Source organism: Narcine bancroftii, chromosome 5 (assembly GCF_036971445.1).
Source record: "Narcine bancroftii isolate sNarBan1 chromosome 5, sNarBan1.hap1, whole genome shotgun sequence".
NCBI lineage: Eukaryota > Metazoa > Chordata > Chondrichthyes > Torpediniformes > Narcinidae > Narcine > Narcine bancroftii.
The window spans coordinates 211,130,363-211,153,907 of NC_091473.1; the positions used below are offsets into that span (position 1 = coordinate 211,130,363).

At 46.3% G+C, this 23,545-nt stretch overlaps 1 protein-coding gene across 1 annotated transcript; it reads left to right on the forward strand.

The window, feature by feature from the left end:
* Positions 1-7,740: 7,740 nt before the first annotated feature.
* LOC138764699 (zinc finger protein 229-like) lies at positions 7,741-13,907 on the forward strand. Its single transcript, XM_069940937.1, has 2 exons — positions 7,741-7,842; positions 9,583-13,907. Exon 2 carries the CDS (start codon positions 9,766-9,768, stop codon positions 11,206-11,208), a length of 1,443 nt encoding a protein of 480 aa, XP_069797038.1. The 5' UTR covers positions 7,741-7,842; positions 9,583-9,765; the 3' UTR covers positions 11,209-13,907.
* The last annotated feature ends 9,638 nt before the right edge of the window (positions 13,908-23,545 follow it).

Here is a 23,545-nt window from a genome sequence, read left to right on the forward strand (position 1 = left end):
AATAAAAAGCTCAACGTGTAAACTCCTGACCCCAACGGCTCTTCTCAGAGCCACTCACATCCCTCAGTGAAGAGCTGCACCCCAGTCACGTCACTCCTGTCCCGGCACCGCGTTCACATTCCAGCGGGGAATCATTCACGCGAAGCGCCGCCATCCCCGGTAACTCCACCACATTCTCTGCACCCGCCCGGCCCCAGTGTCCAAACAAAATCCCGAGAACGGGATGTCCGGGTCCGGCCTCACTCGGTCTGGGGATGTGTAGTCACCCAATCGCCTAAATGTGAAAAGGCCGTGAAATTTCATCTGTGCAGAGTCTGAAAACAAGTTGTTGTGAATCTGATTGTTGGTGTGATTTCTGCTCATCAGTGATCACTCAATCACGACACATTTACATCGTGTATATTCATGTCCCGAGAATCGCTGTGAACAGTTACCCGATTTATTTCAAGAAGTGACAGATGCGGGAAAGGAAACGATTCTCAGTAGTAAATGTTCCTCCGGAAAAGACCGTGAACTGACTGATCTCGGGTGGCGATGGCGTTCGGGACAGTCACAACATGCGGGGGTTCAGCTCATAAAACGTACCCACAGTAGCAATTAAACAGTGAAAACGCTTGTATTTTGCCCACAATGATCAATTGTCAAAATATTTAATGACCGTGAAAAACAGATGAGAATCTAATGTTTCCGTACCCCTTTAGGGGACAGGAATTCAACAGCGACACCAGGAGTATGCAACGCCGAAAGGGCACACTTGGATCAACACAAACTGCATCAGAATAAACGTGTGAAGTAGAAATCTTAGGATGATCAATCGCTCTAAAATTTTTATTGAAACTTTGAAACAACACTTTCAGTGAGACTGTGAGTCCCCTGCCTAAAACTACGTCTGGGAATCAGTACTTGTTAACAATTATGTGTACAGTGTCGAGATTTCCAGAAGCTATACCTTTAAGGAATATTACAGCAAAAACAGTGGTAAAGGCTTTGGAAAGATTTTTCACTGTTTTTGAATTACCTAAAGAGAGCCTGAGTGATCAAGGATCTAAATTTATGTCTGGGTTGTTTCAGCAGTTGATTTATGAGTTGGGAATAAAACAGATCACTTCATCTGCGTACCATCCTAAAACTCAGGGAGCTTTGGATAAATTTAATTCTACTCTTAAATATATGATGAGGATTTATTGTTTGGAGAATGGGACAGATTGGGATGAAGGTATTCATTTATTGTTGTTTGCAGCAAGGGAAGCTGTGCAGGAGTCATTAGGTTTCAGCCCTTTTGAAATTGTGCTTGGACATCAGGTTAGAGGGCCCTTGATGTTGATAAAAGAACAGAGAGATAATGAGTATGTGCAGATGGACTTGCTGGATTATGTTTCTGAATTTAAAGATTGGTTACAAAAAGTGTGGACCTTGGCTCAAGAAAATTTAGAAATGACTTGGGGTAAAATGAACCATTTATTAGACATGAAAGCTCAAGTGAGGAGTTCTAAGACAGGAAGAAAAGTCTTAATTTTGTCCCCAACACATGACAATCCTTCGAGAGCTAAATTTTCTGAGCTGTACATAGTAAAATCAAAACTGAATGATGTTAACTATGTTGTTTACATTCCAGATCGTAGGAATAAAACTCAGGTTTGTCACAATAAGGTTTGTTGAAACTTTATTATGAGGATAAGGGTAGTGGAGAAAAGTCTGTATCAGAGATGTTAGTTGTTGACAGGGATGAAGAAGTTAAGGATCATAAAATTATGGAAACAGAATCTTGTGAGGGAAACCTTAAAGAAACCATGGTTCCTGTGCATCTATCTAACTGAGCAATTTTGGAAAATCTGGAGGAAACGTTAAGCCATCCTAAGTCACAAGAACAGCTGCAGTTGAAGCAGTTACTTTTGAAATATGTACATTTGTTTCCTGATGTGCCAAAAAGGACATCAGTGATTTAACATGATGTGGATGTGGGAGAGACAAGTCCCATAAACAAGTCCCATATAGAATAAACATTCAGAAAAGTAAAATCATTGATCAGGAGATGGAATATATGCTGAAATATGATATTATTATACTGAATTCAGATTGGAGTTTTCCTTGTGTTCTGGTACCTAAACCAGATGGAATTGTAGGGTTCTTTGCAGATTGTAGGAAGGTTAATTTAGTAACTAAAACAGATGCTTATCCTATTCCCAGAATAGATGACTGTATTGAAAAGATTGGAAAAGCTAAATTTCTTACTAAGGTGGTGTGCCTCTAACTGAGAGAGGAAAGAATATTCCAGCTTTTGTAACTCCATCTGATTTATATGAGATGTTACCTTTTGGCATGAAAAATGCCCCTGCAACATTCAAGAGGATGATTAATTTGGTTATCCAAGGGTTGACACATACAGATGCTTATTTTGATGACTTGGTTGTAGAAAGTGACACATGGGAAGAACGTCTGAGGGAAATGGACAAAATTGTTTGCAAGATTATCCAAAGCAAACTTAACTGTTAATTTAGCAAAAAGTGAATTTGAAGATGCTACTGTAACATACTTAGGTCATGTAGTTGGTCATGGCAAAGTTGCACCTATTCAAGATAAGGTGAATGTAATTTCTGAATTTCCTATTTCAAATGGCAAGAAAGCAGTGAGAAGGTTTTTTTTAGGAATCACAGGGTATTATAGGAAATTTTGCTGAGGTTGCTCTTCCTTTAACCAATCTTTTGAAGAAGGGGGAGAAATTTTTGTGGACTAAAATTTGTCAGAGAGCTTTAGAAAATTTAAAGGAGATGCCATGCTATTACTCTTCTTTGGCTTGGCTTCGCGGATGAAGATTTATGGAGGGGGTAAATGTCCACGTCAGCTGCAGGCTCGTTTGTGGCTGACAAGTCCGATGTGGGACAGGCAGACACGGTTGCAGGGGAAAATTGGTCGGTTGGAGTTGGGTGTTGGGCTTTTCCTCCTTTGCCTTTTGTCAGTGAGGTGGGCTCTGCGGTCTTCTTCAAAGGAGGTTGCTGCCCGCCAAACTGTGAGGCGCCAAGATGCACGGTTTGAGGCGATATCAGCCCACTGGCGGTGGTCAATGTGGCAGGCACCAAGAGATTTCTTTAGGCAGTCCTTGTACCTCTTCTTTGGTGCACCTCTGTCATGGTGGCCAGTGGAGAGCTCGCCATATAACACGATCTTGGGAAGGCGATGGTCCTCCATTCTGGAGACATGACCCACCCAGCGCAGCTGGATCTTCAGCAGCGTGGACTCGATGCTGTCGACCTCTGCCATCTCGAGTACTTCGACGTTAGGGATGAAAGCGCTCCAATGAATGTTGAGACAACGCTGGTGGAAGCGTTCTAGGAGCCGTAGGTGATGCCGGTAGAGGACCCATGATTCGGAGCCGAACAGGAGTGTGGGTATGACAACAGCTCTGTATACGCTTATCTTTGTGAGGTTTTTCAGTTGGTTGTTTTTCCAGACTCTTTTGTGTAGTCTTCCAAAGGCGCTATTTGCCTTGGCGAGTCTGTTGTCTATCTCATTGTCGATCCTTGCATCTGATGAAATGGTGCAGCCGAGATAGGTAAACTGGTTGACCGTTTTGAGTTTTGTGTGCCCGATGGAGATGTGAGGGGGCTGGTAGTCATGGTGGGGAGCTGGCTGATGGAGGACCTCAGTTTTCTTCAGGCTGACTTCCAGGCCAAACATTTTGGCAGTTTCTGCAATACAGGACATCAAGCGCTGAAGAGCTGGCTCTGAATGGGCAACTCAGAAACCTGGCCAGGAATCCTGGGCAAGCATGGCGTCGGCAAGTGCAACGACAATGGGCGCCTCCTGTTGGAGCTCTGCGCAGAACAGCGGCTTGTCATTACAAACACCCTTTTTCAGCAGAGGGACAGCCTTAAGACTACCTGGATGCATCCCCGATCCAAACACTGGCACCTCCTGGACTACGTCCTGGTGCGAGAAAGAGACAAACGAGATGTGCTCCACACCAGGGTCATGCCCAGCGCAGAATGCCACACTGACCACCGGCTGGTTCGCTGCAAGCTCAACCTTCACTTCAAGCCAAAGCCCAGGAACAGTAAAGCCCCCAGAAAGAGGTTCAATGTTGGAAACCTGCAGTCAGACGAAGCGAGAGGAAACTTCCAGGCAAACCTCAAAGCAAAGCTCGACGATGCAATTCGCCTCACGGACCCATCCCCTGAAACCCTCTGGGATCAGTTGAAGACTACCATACTGCAATCCACTGAAGAGGTACTGGGCTTCTCCTCCAGGAAAAACAAGGACTGGTTCGACAAAAACAGCCAGGAAATCTAGGAGCTGCTGGCAAAGAAGCGAGCTGCCCACCAGGCTCACCTTACAAAGCCGTCCTGTCCAGAGAAGAAACAAGCCTTCTGTCGTGCATGCAGCCATCTTCAGCGCAAACTCCGGGAGATCCAAAATGAGTGGTGGACTAGCCTCGCCAAATGAACCCAGCTCAGCGCGGACATTGGCGACTTCAGGGGTTTCTACGAGGCTCTAAAGGCTGTGTACGGCCCCTCCCCCCAAGTCCAAAGCCCGCTGCGCAGCTCAGATGGCAAAGTCCTCCTCAGCGACAAGATCTCCATCCTCAACTGATGGTCAGAACACTTCCAATCTCTTTTCAGTGCCAACCGCTCAGTCCAAGATTCCGCCCTGCTCCAGCTCCCTCAATAGCCCCTAAGGCTAGAGCTGGATGAGGTCCTCACCCAGGATGAGACATGCTATTACCCTGTTTTAAAATCTCCTGATTTTGACAAACAATTTTCTTTAGCAGTGGATGCCAGTGAGGAGGCAGTAGGTGCAGTTTTGTTTCAAAAACATGATGTAATTGACCATCCAGTAGCCTACTTTTTAAAAAAATCCATTGTTCATCAAAAGAACAATTCCACTATTGAAAAGGAATTGTTGTCTCTCATACTTGTTCTGCAGAATTTTGAGGTACAACTTGGTACCTCTCATGAACCAATTGGCATATTTACTGACCACAATCCTCTGGTGTTTTTGAATAAAAACAGAAGATTGTTAAACTGGAGTTTAATATTGCAAGAATATAATCTGCAAATTAATCATGTTAAAATCTGTGCACAGTTTAAGAATTGCCTGCAACCAGTGAACTTGGAGGAGTGAGAAGTGAGATTGGTCTTTTCTGAACAGTGAGGTAGTCGTTGAATGGAACCTCTGGCAGATGATCCAAAGGTGAAGAGTCTTGCTAGGCTTCTGGAAAAAATCTCAACCTGGTGCCGCCACTCACTACAACCCATCGATACTGGGACATTGGCCAACACTTTCCTTAAGGTCGCTTATGATTTTGATAGAACCTGTCAGTTCAATGTCACCCTCCCCGTGACATTGAACTGACTACTAACAAGATAGTTTGCCAAGTATTATGCAAAAAGTCTCATTATGGAAACTTTATCACTGGACATTCTAGCTTATCAAGCTTTGTAATAATTTTTTTTTAAATGGCACCCTTAGCTGGGGTATTTACTATGCATAATATCTCAAAGCACACTCAGAGAAACATACAATTTATAATTGCATTCTGTGGATACAAAGTTACAATTTGTAAGCTTACTAGCATTGATCTGACCATGGTAGGAAACATTGTATGTATTTTGTTTCACAATGACAGCATCACCCCAGAAACGCCCATTAATAGAAAAACACCTCATGGGGAAGGAGCTTGTGAGCCTTTATTTAAAAACACTACATCTTTCTGTCCTGACTCCTCCTGGCTAATGTTGCAGGGATCCAACACCCGTTGAAAGAGAATGTGTGCAGGAACAGGATCCTGGAGTTAAATGTCAGCCCAGAAAAATGGGCGCCCCAGGTGCTCCCTGTGTACCTGCTGGCCTGCTCCCTGCCTCACCATAGGATAGCAGAGTGACAGGTATCTGGGCTCTGTACGTATGGAGCACCCAAGCATAAGCCAAGAGAGGGGTCTGGCACCTGATGAATGACGTCGCACTGCCTGCTCGCAGACGTTGGTGGTAAGGATGCTCACATTTGCCAGCTAAGCTGGAGAAGCCAGGCATATGAGTCAGTGACCAAAAAAAATGCTTTTTCTACCCTCCCCTCTGACGCTGGGGAGCAGCTCCCACAGCATCCTGCCTCATCGGTAATACCACAACCCTGTTTGGTCAGGGTGAGGAGCTGGTGAAGCATTGACATTGAATTTGACCATGTGCCTTGACCAGCTTTTGGAAGGCACCAGTGTATATATTGACCCACTTGATTAGTATTTTTTTTTAAACATTTTTTTGTTTTTATTTATAACATGTACATAGAGTTATCGATTGTCTCCTGATTAGTGAGTGGTGGATGGTATTGGGAAGGGAGGACACACCACCTGCCAATTAAGGATTGGTTCTGTCCCACCATTAGTGCACACCTTGCTGTTTTAACCATGTAAATTATCTGGACTGGACCCTCCAGCCTGTCTGTACTTGGCCTTGGGCCATTGGCTGATCTAATTGGATTAACCCTCCTTACACCAAGCCATAAACCCTGCTAATGACCTGGGCTGGAATCTCCAGCACTATAAAAGTTCCATGTGTTCTTTGCCATCTTTGGACTATGCTGCTTCACTCCAGACCTAGAAAAGTGGAAGGGTGCTGGAGAAACTGTTGGCAAGATGTGCACTGTTGCAGATTTAACCTGGAAATGTCTCTATGGCCTCTTTCACACTTGCAAATGATCCCAGGAATCAAACACCAATCGGCCTTTAAAGTGGCAAGTGTGAAAGCAAAATCAACTCAACACCAGCATCAGATAACGTCATCTCACACCAGAGATTGACAGCCTCGACCCCTGATACAATCCCTGGCATCTGCAGATGACAGTGTTGCAATCAGGCAATTGCGAAACAGGTAATTGCATTGTGGGATTGAAATAACTCAAGTTTTTTTTGTGAGTGCAGGAAGAAAAGATTAAAATTAAAGTATAAACTTTGCATGGGAAAATCGCAGTTTGGGAGGGAGAGAGAGAGAGAGAGAGGAAATAAATAGCAATAAACTGCAATAAATAGCAATAGCAGACAAACTTTAAACAGCGTGGGAAAATTGGTAGCGCTAGAGCACACAATTTATAAAGACTGGGGAAAAAGCAATGGCAGACCTGACTTCCCAGAATGCCGTGCTGGAGGGAAACCCATCCATGAATGCTCCAAGAATACAGTCGGGCATACAGCCTTTTCTCTGCTGCGTGGAATTCTGGGAGGGCAGGTCTGCCATCGCTTTTCCCCCCATGTATTTATAAATTGAACACTTTTGCTCCACTAACTTTCCCATGCTGTATAAACTGAGCACTATAGTGCTATCAACTTTCCATCCTGTTTAAACATTGTCTGCTATTGCTATTTATTGCTTGCACTTTCCCACGGTTCCTGATTAATTTTGTTCATCAGGATTTATGGCAGATCTACCGTCACTCGATGCGTCATGACGTCACCGCAGAAGGTCGAACAGTCCTAACCCCCAGGGATAGCTCCTCGCAAGTGTGAAAGCTTTCAGTGTCATAGTTAGGAGTAGTCAAGTGTGAAAAGCCAAACATATCTAAGGACACTGAATGGCTAATTTAGTAGGATGCAAGTGTGAAAGGGGCTGATGAAGCCGAAGCCCATGCTGCCTGGGCTGAACCTCTATCTGATTGACAACTCAATCCATCCTCCTTCCCGGTTTGCTGCCCCCTGCAAAGGAGTGCGCGCTGACGTCATAGAGACGTGCAGCGTCATGAGCGCCGTTACCTCAGTGACGGGCTGGCCCTCTGAGGCTGGTCGTGGAGGTGAGACTTGCCCTGGACTCTGAGGTCCGGGTGCGACTGAGTGTCCGAGTTCTTGGGGTCCAGGGGGAGGTGAGTACTGAGGGCCCGGGGATTGGAGGGGAGGAGTCCTGAGTCGTCCGGGGATATGGTGGGGGGTTTGTCCCGGGGCTGGGTGGGGGTGAGAGACGGAGGGAATCACGAGTTATCTGGGCCGGAGTGGGGGGGGGGGGGTGGAGACGGGCCCCAAGAACTTGCGTTTCCCTCCGTGGGGTGCGTCCCGAGTTTTTGGGGGGGAGGTGAGTCCTCGGTCCCGGTGTTGGGGGGGCGGGGTTTGTCACTCGGGGCCCCCGGGGGGAAAGAGTCCCGAGTTCTCGGGGTACATTGAGGGGGGGGGGTTGGGTGAGATGCGGGGACTCGGGGGGAGGGGTAGGATCGAGTCTCGCCATGAGGGGTGTTGGTTCTGTGAATGCAGAGCTGAGGGAAAAGGTAAGAGAGTGGGATAGAGAGAGAGAGGAAATGAGAAAAGGGGCGGGGGACAGTGGTATATGGAAGATCACTTCGTTGGGTATCTGGGATCTGTCTGTCACAACAGCGGGGATCTCTCATTATCCACCCATTTCAATTCCCCACCCCATTCCCTTGCCCACGCATCAGCCCATGGTCTCATGCACTGCCAGACTGAAACCACCTGCAAATTGGAGGAACATCTCACTCCATACGAACACCCTCCAAATGGATGGCATGAACACTAACTTCTCTGTCTTCCCTCACTCCTCTGTCTCTCTTACCCCAGCTCTGTATTCGCTGAACCAATTCCCCATCCCTGTCATTTCTCACTTTCCCTCTCTCCTGTCCTACATCTTTATCTAATGAACACCTATTGTTTGTTGATCTGTACTCAGTGGTGCCCTAGGACAAGCACTGACAAGTGTGGCCTCCAGTTCAAAAACCAGAACACACCAACCATGCCACCTGACATAATATAAGCAGTCAATCAGGTACTGTCACAGGGTGGCCTGCAGGGGCTGGGGTCGTCATTGGGCAGTTGGCGTTGCCATCATGGACAGGTTGTTGGTAGATCCGTTAGTGCGTTGCGAGGGCAGGCTGCGACAGCCCTGTTGGCAACTTGGTCTCTGGCAACTCAACAGGCTACTTGTCAGCGCCAGCAGCTGACTGTGGGATCAAAGGGCAAAGTGGCCATCTTCCCTGGCTGGCACTGGCAGAGTGGTTCCAGCTGCTTTGGGGATTATGGGTAGGAAACATGGCTATTTTTCCCATTGATCCCACATTGAGCTGCCGCCAGGTGTTGCTTGCGTGCTGGAATGGCCCTGAAGCGGCCTGATGAGATGCCATCCTGGAGTGGCAATCGAGTTGGTGGGATAGAATTGTTTTGAGTGGGTGAGCTCAAATATTGGTTGGGCAAGGCGAGGCCAGTGGCGTCCCCCTGACAGTGGCACCTAGGGTATGTTGCCATATGTCTCTGCTCCTCCCCATGCCAATCACTTTATTCAGACACCGCCTTCTCTTTTTTATACCTTGAAGGAGGATTCAGGGCCAAAATGTTGCTAATATATCTTTACCTTCTGTGGATGCTGAGAGGCCGGCTGAGTTCCTCTGACATCTGTGTTTTTACTATAATTGCAGCTTCTACAGACTTTTGTTTTTCACTTCACCCATGTGTCTACCTGTCCGTGGTGATCCTCCTCACAGTTCAGGACACTTCCATGGTTGGTCCCGTTGCTGGCCATGTCTCTCTAGGATGTGTTGTCCCGGAACATTGGCTGCAGAGAATGCCTTGCTTCCTCTTACTCCACCATCTTTTCTTCACAGGTTTTAGGAAGCAGGGCATTTCCAGACTGGAAGCTTCAGGCAACGCCATGTTGTGGTCTGACACTCCGACTGGATTCCTTGGGATCGTAGTATCAGCCAGTTTTATCGGTTGATTAGGAGCAGGTGGATCATTGCACGGAGAAACCCTTCTACTGTTGACTGTATGAACTGGACTTCTGTCGAATGGACAACATGGAGGCTCAGGTTACCAGTGATACAGCAGATAAAACACTCCAAAGTGAGGTATGCAGTGAGGTGGGGCTTTCATTGGACTTGCTGGGAACACATCACTGTGGTTACACTGGGGAGAGACCATTCCCATGTTCAGAGTGTGGAGAGGGATTCGCCAGCTCTGACGTGCTGCTGCAACATCAGTGTGTCTCCACTAGCGGGAACCCATCCCCCTGCTCTGAGTGTAGAAAGAGCTTTCAAACCTCCAAGGACCTGAAAGAGCACGGGTGTGATTCCCCTGGGGAGAGTCTGTTCACCTGCCGCGTGTGTGGGAAGGGGTTCACCCAGACCTCCAGCCTCCTGCAGCACCAGAACATTCACTCCGGGGAGAGATCCTGCTGTGTGTGTGGGAAGGGGTTCTCTCGCTACTCGCATCTGCTACAACACTGGAGAATACACACTGGAGAAAGACCCTTCACCTGCTCCGTGTGTGGGAACGGATTCACTCAGTCCTCCACCCTGCTGAGGCACCAGAAAGTGCACACCAGAATGAAACAGTTCACCTGCTCCCTGTGCGGGAAGGGATTCTCTCAGCACTCTCGTCTGAAGGCACATCAGCGGGTTCACACCGGAGAGAAGCCGTTCACCTGCTCCGTGTGCGCAAAGGGATTCTCTCAGCCTTCTCGTCTGAAGGCACATCAGCGGGTTCACACTGGGGAGAAACCGTTCACCTGCTATCTCTGTGGGATTGGATACACTGAGTCCTCTGCTCTGCTGAGACACCAGAGAGTTCACACAGGGGAGAAACCATACACCTGCACCCTTTGTGGGAGGGGGTTCTTTCAGTCCTCAGCCCTGCTGAGGCACCAGAGAGTTCACTCTGGGGAAAAACCATTCTCTTGCAACAAGTGCGGAAAGGGATTTGCTGATTTCTCCTCTCTTCAGGGCCACCGGAGAATTCATGCTGGGGAGAGACCATTCATCTGCTCTCTGTGTGGGAACAGGTTCACTCATTCCTCTGGCCTGTGGGCACACCAGCGGGTTCACACCGGGGAGAAACCATTCATCTGCTCACAGTGTGGGAAAGGGTTCTCTCGGCCCTCTGATCTGCAAGTACATCAGCGGGTTCACACTGGGGAGAAACCGTTCACTTGCTCCCTGTGTGGGAATGGATTCACTAGATCTTCTAACCTACTGATGCACCAGAGAGTTCACACTGGTGAGAAACCATTTACCTGCTCTCTGTGCGGGAAGGGGTTCTCTCAAGCCTCTCACCTGCAGACACACAAGCGGGTTCACACCGGGGAAAAACCATTCACCTGCTCCCTGTGCGGGAAAGGGTTCTCTCAGCCCTCTGGCCTGAATTCACACCAGCGGGTTCACATCAGAGAGAGGCCGATCTCTGGCAGCAACGGATTCGCACAGTTCTCTCAACAGGACCATCAGAAAATTTAGACAACGGAGACTTCGTTCACCTGCTCCCCATGTGGCAAGCTGCTCTCTCAGCTCCCCAATCTGTGCGGACGCCAATGAATTTACACAGGGAGAGAGAATGTTCAGGTTGGACAGTCAGCATTTTTTCCTTTCAGTAAAGGCATCACACGTTAATAAGTGTGTTTACAGTGAGGGTGTTGGGGTGGGGGGAGGGAAATGGGAAGGGTAAGAGAGATGTTTGGAGCAAATGTTTTACCCGGACAGCAGTAACCACCGGGAATGGGCTACCAGGTGTAGTTGGTTCTTGCCTAATGAATATGAAGGGAGGTGGATCATGTGGGGCCAGCGGTTTTAGTTTAACTTGGATATTCTGTTCAGTACAGACATGTGGGCCGAAAGGTCACAGGTCTAAGGATTGTAGTGTTGATGCGGATTTTTCTTGTAGCCTTTCCATTCCCTGTTTTGTTCTCCCTACTATTATTTGGGCATCTACCCTCTTTCCCTGCTGTTCTGTGTGTGGGGTTCCTGCCATCTATTGCCTTCCATGGATGCTGCCTGACCAGCTGAATTGCTCCAGCATTTTGTGCGTCGCTGCTGAGGTGACTGATGGTGACCTCCGACCTGGTGCCTGTATGGCTGGGCTTTTGTGACAAAATCACAATCCAGCCAGGAGATGTCAGCTGGACAAGACCTAGCTCTGCAAGTTCCCTTTGGCATTTGCAATTGATTAACTTTGAAAACTCAATGCTGCAACCTCTGGATTTTCAGATGGTTAGAGTGTACAGATGAAGGACAGGAGTGCTGGAGAAACTCAGAAGTTCACACAGTATCCACAGGATATAAAAAGCATTCGACAGTTCAGGCCTGACCCTTCCCAGGAGTGCCGAAATTGAGACAGACATCAAAATAAATGGGGGAGCACGGGCTTACAGGTGGAAACTGGTGGGAAGCTGAGAAGTAATAGAAGGAGAGTGCAGAGTGCGGAAATGGAAAATAAGGTGTTGCCCCTCCAGTTTAAGGGTGGCATTGATGAATGGGGTTTTCCCTGCTGCTCCAGCTCTCTGTGTGTTTGTATAATCCCCAGTTGGCCTGTTGCACCTTTTCGTGGGATTTTTCATCATAACTGCATGATCTCCTGAGTCACTTTCCCTTTGTACTTGCTGGGCTGACTGGTATGGACAGACCCTGTCTGACCTGTACCTTGATGGACATTGAATAAAAATTCCTGTAACCGGAAGATTTTGGCCTTATTCTTGATGTCCAAAGCACCTTCTGGGTGACATTATTTTCACACCCAACAGCATTTTGCTGCCTGAATGTCGTTTAAAACACTTCGACCAATGCTTGGGGCACTGTAATGCTGTTATTTGGTGAGCTGTGGACTACTCCCACCAGTGATTTTTGACTCCCTCATCTCTACCAGATCAATTCAACATTCTGCTCCTCTGTTACTGTCAACTCACTATCATCCTGATCTCATCCTGAATCAAGCGTGCTACCTCACCTCCCATATCTTCCTGCCCATCCATGAGAATTACCTAATACCCCTGGATATTTAATTCACAATACTCTCCAACCACATTTGTGTCATGGCCATGAAATAACACCCCTTTGGATTGATTTGTGCCAACAGTTTATTCATCTTGTTTCCAATGTTCTGGGCATTCAGATAAAATGCCCTCTCACTTTGGCTTTTGCAATGTGGCTGTTTTTTATCTATTCCATTGATTTACCTTCTGTCCTCCACTTTGACTTCCCCTTTATCTACCATATGCTTCTTACTTCTTTCTGTCTCCCTGTAGCTAGTGCCATTCCCTTGCCATAGTAGTCTCACTCTCCCCAACAACAGTGGCAAACAATCTCCCTGGGCCATTGATTCCAGTCGTTCCGAGGTGTAGACCATCTAGTCGGGCTGGTGGATCAGGCAGATAGATGGGGGATGAAACATGGAGGCGAATGCAGAAAGATGCAATCTGAGGAGAAGTTGATGGAATGTATAAGTGCCGAATTCCTTGATCAGTATGTTACAGAATCCATGAGGGAATGATTTTGGTGGGAAGAAAGTGGAGAGGCAAATTTCAACTGGAGAGCAGGATTCATAGCATGATGCAGAGAGAGACCTGAGAGGGAGTTTTAGAAAATGAAGATTGTGAGTTTTGTGAAGAGGCGCAGATTACAGCAGCAAGGGAGTAATGATAAATGTTCAGAAGGCCGTGGTTTTTCTCTGGGAACTACACTTTTGGGAACACTGTTCTGAAACACAGTTGGCATTGCTGGCCTCGCTGTTCGTGCAATGCCAGTACAGAGCCAACAAACCAAAATCAATCCGGCACTGTCTGCAAGGACTTTTATCTGGGTGCTCTGGATTTCTCTCTCCCTCCAAAACCTTCATAGGTTATTATAGATGTAAATGAGTGTCAAGTGTTGAAATGTCCAGAATAAGCTACTACCGTATTGTTATAAAATGTGGTCTGAGGGAGAGTGAAGGAATAATTTTTCATAAAAATACCAGATTTTAGGTTTTTATGGTCCTGCTGCTGCAAATTCAAGGACTGTTTTTATCTCAAACCCTGAACTATTCCAGAACCATTGGACTCATTTTATCTCCTCATCTTCATTACCTATTTTTATTACATATGTGAATGGTGGCAGCAAGTAGGAATTTTTGTGCCTCTGTACATGACACTTCTGTGTATGATAATAAACACTCATTGACATAATTCAAGGTGGGTGTATGTGTGTGTGGAATGGATGGGGGTTAGGGATGGAGCCTGGTTGTGGGAACAGGTTTAGGACCTGGAAGGGTTCAGTTTTGGGAGGTTGCCAATGTGCCTGGAGTATACAACACGTACGTTGTTGGGGATTGTTGGGCTGCTGGGGCATTTTTGAAGGGGAGACTTTATGTTTCTGTGGCCTGGGGGACAGTGTCTGATTATGGCTGGATGCATGAAGACCTGGAGAAGTTCTGTGGTGCCTGGGTCTGGAGAAATATTTATAATTAAATATTTTCCACCCCAGCCACAGAAAATAAAAAAAAAACAACCTTCTTACCAAAATGTCACCACCGTTCATACAACTTTGCCTTCTCATTATCATTCATTTATTTATCGTAAGGAGTTAGCAAAGTTTCATGAGGTTCAGGAAAAGCTCTTTATAAATGAATATCTACATTATATAAGTATTGGGACTAAAAAAAAATTAAAAGTATATTTATTCCTTAAATTATATGTAATCTCAAAGAGGTATACAACTATATATTTCCGCATGCCATCTTTCCATTCCTAAATGGGAATCTGATTTCCATGTCACTGCTGTACATTTTCTTGCAACTGTTCACACAATTTTCACAAATTCCTTTTGGAAAAAATTCAATTTCAATTTTGGTCTTACCACCAAAATATTACCCAATTTTTAAAAAAAGCATTGGATATTGTGAACCGTTCCCATATTGATTATTGTTTAGATCCGAAAGGAAATTAAATGAGACAGAAAACTCCACAAAGTGATCGCGACTAATTTATTTACCACAGGAGAACATTTAACAAATTGCGAAGCATCTAGCCTCTGGCCATTCAGCCTGGCTGAATGCTGGCTGGACAGTGGGGCTGGGGAAAGGAATAGGTATGGCACTTCCCCTCCAAAGACTTCAGTTGTTTCCAGAAGCTAGGGGAGGTCCGGATGGTGGGGGAAGGGGTGGGGAAGAATAGAGCATCATGTACAGACTAAAGCCGAACCTCGCTGAGTGGGACGCACAAAGATTGAACTCTTGGGTAAAATAGGACAATCTGCAGAGGCTGTGATCAAGTGCAGGAAAGCAAGAGCGCTGGAGAATCTCAGTAGGTCACACAGCATCCACAGGATGTCAAAGGTAGTCGACGACTCGGGACAGAGCCCTTCCTCATTATGTGGAATATAAGACATGTGATTGTGGGAATAGTGTGTGGTATTAAAAATACAACTGCGGCCGAGAGTTGAGGTGGGGTCTCTGGCAGCTGATGTAGATATACACCACCCTCTTGGTGAAAATATAGCCCCTCCAGACCCTCCTAACCTGCCCACTCTCACCTTGAGCCTATCCTCTGAATGAGTTCTAGAATCATCTCCCAGGGGAAATACATTGTGACCCTCCCCCCCCCCCCACCTTATCCTGTGTGTAGTTCTACCACCCTTAGCATCCTTCTCTCACAGAGATAAAAACCCAGATGAACCCACCTCCCCATTTCTCAAGCCCCCAGTCCCAAGGTTGAGGTCTTTACCTAAAGTAATCTCCAGACTGCGGGTTGTTGGTCTGGAATAAACTGCCAGAGGCTGGGGTACAATTACAGGGTATGAATGCATGTGGATGGGAAATGGTGGAAGGATTTGGGTGGAACGTAGTCAAGTTGACCACCATGGACAAATTGGGCTGAGAGGCCTGTTTCTGTGTGTGAGACTCCATGAGGTAGAACATAGAACATTCCAGCACAGTTCAGGCCTTTCTGCCCATGATGTTCTGTCAACCGACATAAACCTCCTCAATAATCCAACCTTCCCTAACCTCATATCCATATCCTCTATCTGGCATAAATGTACCTCTTCGAGACTCTTGACTATCCTTATTCAACCATCCTCTGTCCCAACGCCCGGCAATGCATTCCAGGTACCCACAACACTAAAAAAAACATACGCAGGGGATGTCCCTGGCAATGCATTTCTGGCATCCACAACACTGTTTAAAAAAAAATACCCAGGGCATATCTTTGGCAATGCATTCCTGGCACCCATAACACTGTAAAAAAAAAACATACCCAGGGCATGTCTCTTTTTTTTAAATACAGTAAAACCTCGTTAGAACGCGGTAGTTGGGGTCCAAGATTTCATACTGTGTTCCAGCCGAGTCGTGGATAGATACATATGTCAGAGTGCCCATGGATAATCAAACCCAAATATTATCAGTTTTTGAAGGACCCGCTATCTGTATCTAACAATTTGAATGAAAGAATGCAAGCACATTCTTCTAATATGGGTATTCTGAATTTTAATCAACTTATTTGCAAAGTTTGGGGTCCACAAACACCCGCGCTATTAGCGATTCTGCGGATTAATGAATCACGTTCTAATGAGGTTTTACTGTATTTTAAAGACTGATACAAATCCAAACAACAATGTTTCAACAATTGTATATAACGGGGGTGGCCAAACTTGCTCAACACAAGAGCCGCATACAATAAACTTCAGATGTTTGAGAGCTGTAGCAATCATGCGATCACAAGCCACTATCATCACTAAAACTATCATCAGTCCCTTTCTGGTGACCATAATACGTGAATGTAAAGCCGCCTAAAATATCCGAATGCGGCTGTCAGAAGGCCACCTGGAAGTGGAGAACCCATCCCCGAGGGGTACTTACTCAACCCACCTCGGGGAGGTATATTCTCCGCTTCCTAGCACTCCCCCGAGGTGCCTGAAAGCAGCTAGCCACTTTCAGGTGCCTAGCAGGGGGCGAGTTGATGATAATCAGCCGGCAACCCAATTCCCCGCGCCTGACAGCCCCCCCACCTCTGCCCGACGACCCAACTCCCCACTGCCTGACAACCTGACAGCCCCTGGCACAGGCCACCCCTGCCCCGAAGTCCCATGCTGGCTGCTCCAGCCCCATGTCCCACGCCTACTGTCCCTGTCCCGATGTCCATGCTGGACGCCCCAGCCCTGACGTCCCACACCAGCTGCCCCAGCCCTGAAGTCCTGTGCTGGCTGCCCCAGCCCCAGGCACCTCTCCCCACTGTGGACCTCTCAGGTAGCAGAACAGCGCCTTCAGCGCTGCCACCTGAAAGGTCTGCACCCACACCCACAGCCGGCTCCGGAGCTGCATTTCCCAGGCAAAACCACCTGAAAGGGGCTCTATTCAATGTCACGTAAGGTATTGCTGCGAGCCACACATTAGATGTCAAAGAGCTGCATGTGGCCACCCCTGGTATATAACACAAAGAGCCTATTTCCCCCTACCCCTTCCTCCCATATCCTAATACCACAAAGAAAAGCTGATATAAATTAAACAATTACTGACTTGTTTCCTGCTTTCCAACAGAAATATTAAAACCAACCAAAACTTTGTTGTTCATTTTCATTTCAGCACTGAGCTGCAGACCGACTCTATCCCTTGACAGGAAAATCTTTTCGTTTTTCGCAGGAAGGGCCAGAAAATCCAGCGCTGTGATCGGATCCACAAACACAGTGACTCCAGTCAAAGACACCACCCCTTGAACACAGTCTCTCTGACATAATGTTCCCCTCTACACCTTCACAGCACAAACTGTAGACGGAGGCACAGTTCCCAGCACCGGTTTACTCGTCTGGGCTGTGCATTCTCAGGAGTTCCTTGTGGTTTCCCAGCTCAGACACAGTTAAATTCTCTCCCCTCTGACCTTCCCCTCTCTGAGACTGAGCGCTCTGTCATCAGTAGAGGCCTCACCTTCATTCCCCCTCTCCCCAAACCTCAATGAGTTCTTTGCACGCCGCGATGCCGAACTCTCCCTCTGTCCCCTTTGCCTCCAGGCTCATTTCCAAGACCATGTCTCTCCATCCCCCACCCAAGGCCCTTTCTTCCACTTCAAGCCTTCTTCCTCCTCCTGGACAAATTGTCCTAGCCAGCTGCCCAGTCTGTACCTTTTTATAACCATATAACAGTTTACAGCGCGGAAACAGGCCGTATCGGCCCTTCGAGTCTGCATCGGTTCACTTGACCAACTCCACTAGTTCCCCCCTCCCACTTTTCCCCCATAACCCTCCAACCCCCTCAAAACCATGTACACACCCAACCTTTTCTTAAATTACAGAAAGGACCCTGCTGCTACTATCTCTGGAAGATAATTACATTCTGCCACCACTCTCTTAAGTGAAGAAGCATCCTCCAACATTTCTCCTAAAGTTTTGCTCCCTTACCCTTAACATGCCCTCTTGTTCCAACCTACCCTGTCCTCAGGGGAAAGAGTCTTCTCTCGTCTCATCTATCTATTCCCTTCATAATTTTAAATACCTCTATCAAATCCCTTCTCAACCATCTATGTTCCAATTAATAAAGTCCCAGTCTCCTTAATCTTTCTCTATACTCTAGATGTTGTTAGCCAGGGAACATTTTTGTAAATCTTATCTGCACCCTCTCCACCTTATCTATATCCTTCCTATAATTTGGAGACCGGAACTGAACATAATACTCAAAACATGGCCTTACCAATGCCTTAAACAGTCACAGCATCACTTCCCAGCTCCTATACTCTATGCCATGTTTTATGCCTTCTTAACCACCCTGTCTACATGGGAATCCACCTTCAAGGAACTCTGTACTATAACTCCAAGATCCCTCTGTTCCTCTGCATTCCTCAATGCCCTCCCCTGAACTGCTTAAGTCCTATTTTGGTTATTTTTTCTGAAATGCAGCACCTCGCACTTGTCTACATTAAATTCCATCTGTCATCTTTCAGCCCACTTTTCCAAACAAACCAAATGCTTCTGTAATCCAAGAAAACCTTACTCACTATCCACCACTCCCCCACTCCCCCGTATCGACTGCATATTTGCTTACCCAGTTAACCATCGTCTTATCCAAATCATTAATATAAATGATAAACAACAGGAGACCCAGCAATGATCCCTGAGGTACACCGCTCATCACAGGCTTCCATCCTGATAGACACTTGTCCAACATGACTCTCTGCTGTCTATCTTCCAGCCATCTCTAAACCCATCTCACTATCTCTCTATTAATCCCTAGTGACTGAACCTTCCTTACTAACCTTACATGTGGAACCTTATCAAAACCCTTACTAAAATCCAAATAGATCACGTCAACCACCCTATCTTCATCCACTTTTCTTGTCACCTCCTCAAAAACTCAACAAGATTCGTCAAACATGACTTTCCCTTCACAAACCCATGCTGGGTGCCCCTGATCAATCCTTGCCTATCCAGATATGCGTATATACTATCTCTAAGAATACCCTCCATAACTTTTTCCACCAACTTGCTGGCTGATAATTAGGCACCTGGTGCCTTTTTTAAAAAGCAGAACTACATTTGCAACCCTCCAATCCCGCAGCACCACACCCTCCTCCAGTGATCGTTGAAAAATCACTGTCAGAGCCCCCCGCTATTTGCTCCCTGACCTCCCTTAACGTCCTGGGAAAAATCTCATCAGGACCAGGAGACATCCACTTTTATTGATCCTAGAAGCTCCTAATCCCTATCCTTTCCCTAACTAAGCCATTCACCTCACTTATCTCACATAGTCCAATGTCCATTTCCCTCATGAATACAGATGAGAAAAAAATAGTTCAATATCTCCCCCATCTCATACGGTTCCTCACATAGTCCACCATTCCCAGTTTTCAGTGGACCTACTCTATCCTTAACCCTCCTTTTACTATTTATGATTCACTTAAGATTCACTTTCACCTTATTAGTTATGGACACTTCATACCTTCTTTTTACCTTTCTAATTTCCCTTTTAAGGTTCTTCCTGCAATCTAAGTAATGATCATACATCTCATTAATCTTTTGTTTCTTATATTTAGCATAGGCCTCCCTCTTATCCTGAACCAACTTCCTAATTTTTCTAGAAAACCACGGCTTCCTTGAACTTTTGGTTTTGCCTTTTGGCCAGACTGGAACATAAAGATCCTGTACTCTCAAAATCTCACCTTTAAATACCCTCCAATTTTCCTCTACATCCTTTTCTGCAAAAAAGATCAGCTCACACAACTCTCTGCAAATCCCTTCTCATTTCTTCAAATCTGGCTTTCCCCCACTCAAAGACCTTGGACTTTGGACCCAACCTATCCCTTTCCATCATTAAGCTAAAGCTAATAGACCCATGATCACTGGATCTGAAGTTCTCCCCAGTGCTCACCTCCGTCACCTGCCCTATTTAATTCCCTAACAACTAGCACTGTTCTCCCTCTAGTAGGCACCTCCTGAATACATTGTATAAACTCTAAGCCATCGTGCCAACTACCGTTGAGGTATCAGCTGTCTCAAATTTAACACCCCCTCTCCCCATATTCCATTTTCACCTCCTCAGAATGCTCTACTCTCCACTTCGCAATACTCCCAACCTCACCGTCAAACCAGCAGACAAAGGTGGTTCTGGCGCACTGACCTCTCCTTTGCCAAGGCCACTCGATAGCTCTCAGATACCTCCTATCGACCCCTCCCATAGAACCCCTTCACATGAAGGCACTGTCTCTAATGCCATCAACAACCTCATCACCTCTGTTCACCCTCCCACCCCATTTCCACCAACCTCATTATCTCCCACCCCCACACCACCCATTTCTACCTTCTTCCCAAGATACACAAACCAAACCATTGTCTCTACCTGGTCTTGCCCCACCAAATTAGTTTAATCTTACCTTGACTTTATGTTTTCTCCCCGGTCCAATCTCTCCCCACCTACATTTGCGATACATCACATACCCTCTACCTCTTCAATGTCTTCACATTCCTCAAACCAGTCTGCCTCATCTTCATGATGGATGTTCCAATCCCTTCATACTTCCATCCCCCATACAGAAGGTCTGAAAGCACTTTGCTTCCTCGTGGAGCAAAGACCCGACCAGACACCATCTATCACCTCCTTCCACTGCTGGCAAAACTTGTCCTCACTCTAAATAATTTTTCCTTTAACTTCTTTCACTTCCTCCACTCAAAGGAGTAGCCATGGGGACCCACATGGGTCCCAACTATGCCAGCCTGTTTGTGGGCTTTGTGGAGCAACCCATGCTGCAAGCCTACACAGGCAAAACCTCTCAACTCTTCTTCCAGTATATCGCTGACAATATCACAGGTGCCTCATGCACCTTATCATGCATGATAAGCTTGTCAACTTCATCCACTTGGCATCCAACTTCCACCCTGATCTCAAATTCATCTGGACCATCTCCGATTACACTCTCCCCTTCCTCAATCTCTGTCTCTGTCTAGGGAGACAAGCTTTCCACCGATACATACTACAAACCTTCTAGCTCCCACAACTACCTGGACTCCTCACACCCTGTCCCATGCAAGAATTCCATCACCTTTCCCTTAATTTCTCTGCCTCCGTAGCATCTGCACACAAGATGAGGTCTTCCAGTGCAATACTTGAGAAATGTCTGCCTTCTTCCACGTGTGGCTTCCCCTCCAGCATCATCAATTCAGCCCTCATCCACATCTCTTCCATTTCCCGCCCATCTGCCAAGGCCCCCTCTGCCCCCAGATGCAACAAACATAGAATTCCCCTCATCCTCATCTATAACCTTACTAGCCTCCACATCTGAATTGTGTGAAAAGGATTTGTTTTTGAGTACAGCAGGCAAGCGAGCCCAGACACAGTGGGGTGCAACAATACATGTTCTTTATTAAAACAGTACACAGGTATAAGATTAAAATAGTTTTAGATCCAACAGTATTTTTATTGGGTAGTTTACAACCTCTGAAAGGTTTGGGATTAGATAAGTTCCAGCTTGCTTTTGTATATTTAGCTTTATCCATAGTGAAAAAATGTATTGCTAGCACGTGGAAAGATACAAATATGATTGATATTAATAGATGGCAAAATGAGATGAAATATTGTTTAATAATTGAAAAACTTACGTATGTTTTGCATGATAATTATAATTTTTTATTAATAAGTGGCTGTTATACTCGGAATATTTACATTTCAATTTATATTGACTAGAATTTAATACGTATATTTAACTTTTTCTTTAATATTCTTTCTTTTTTCTTTTTTTTAATGGCTCTCCTTAGGAGAGTTGGCTGAAGTGGGGGGGGGTCTTTATTTTTTTATATATAAAAAAAAGTTCATGTTCATGTTTAATTGCTGCATATGTCATATATTATGTTTCTTGAACGAATAAATAGTTTTTAAAAAAATTAAAACAGTACACAGTAAAAATGTCTCCCAGACCAAACACAATTAATTGGCTACAACACCTATACACAGATTAAGCTAAACAGGTTCAATATAACCAGCTTCACACACACACACCCCGCCCCCCCCCCACACACACACACACACACACACACACAGAACCCTCACCCAGCTCAGGAGTAATGACCCGAGGGCAGGGGGTTCTGACTCCTGACGAGGTTCCCTAACTGGCTACTGACAGGGAAGAAACACAGCCTCTAACCCCAAGTAAACGGAGGCTACATTGCCGGTATCTAGCGGGTTGCCGGTGATACACTGGTTGGCCTAAGGGTTGCTCGCCTCTTACCTGCATTCCCCTCCAGATGGCATCCACCATAGCAACAACTCAAAGTGAGTGCAGGAGTTGACCACATGGCAAAGAGAATGAACAATGGGGTGCTCAAGTTTAAATATCCCACTCTGCTGAGCAGGGGCTGTGATGGGCGTGGCCAGCCAATGACAGTGCCTGCTCCATCTGGTGGGTGGGCATGCACCTGATTGGCAAGCTGGAGAGGATGGGCGGTGCCTAAGGGATGATGGACAGTTCTTTTTGGCTTCCGATGTCAGAGGTGTGGTTACCTCCAATATAATACTATCCAACATATTATCCGCCAGAATTTCCGGCACTACAGAATCCCACCACCAGACAGGTTTTTCCTTCTCTTCCTCGCTCGGCCTTCTATAGGGCCTGTTCCCTCGTGCACTCACCCTCCCCACCTATTGCTGTCCTCCCCCTCCCCGGCACCTTCCTCTATGCCCACAGGAGGTGCAACACTGGTGCCCACACCTCACCATGATCCAGGACCCCAAACAGAATATTTATGACATCTGATGTTCCCTTTGTGTGGCCTTCTCTAGATCGGAGACAATGGTCGCAGAGTGGCAGAAAGCTTGCTGAGCACCTCTCCTCCATCCACTATGACAGAGACCGCCCAGTTGGCAACCATTTCAATTCTGAGTCAGTCCCACAGACTCACATGTCTGTCCATGGGCCTTGTGTACTCTCCCACCTAGAACATTTGCACATTGGAGCAACAACACTTTATTTTCCATCTGGGCAACTCTCCAGCCAAATGACATGAACTTTGACTTTTCTGCTTTCTACTAAACCAGCTCAACTTTTTCCCCTCCCCTTTACAGTTTTCCCTCCCTACCCAGCCATCCCTCCTCCCCCCATTGCTGCTTCTCCCTTCTCCACATCATTGTGGTGATATGTAATTACACCACTAAGGTCACCAGGGGTCATCCAGGTAACCTTGTATATAAAGCAGTCCAGAGCTACAGTCTAGCCTACCAGGTTCATCTTGCAGAGAGACAAGACCTCTTAGTGTACATATTAGTTTATTAAAGCTGTCTTATACTCGCACTGCTGGTGTGGTTATTGTCAGTACAATTTAATGAACTAATATGACAGCTACTGGGATGGAAGCT

Bases quoted from the DNA above. Each gene is read 5' to 3' on its own strand.
- LOC138764699 (XM_069940937.1), top strand. From the start codon at position 9,766: ATGGACAACATGGAGGCTCAGGTTACCAGTGATACAGCAGATAAAACA.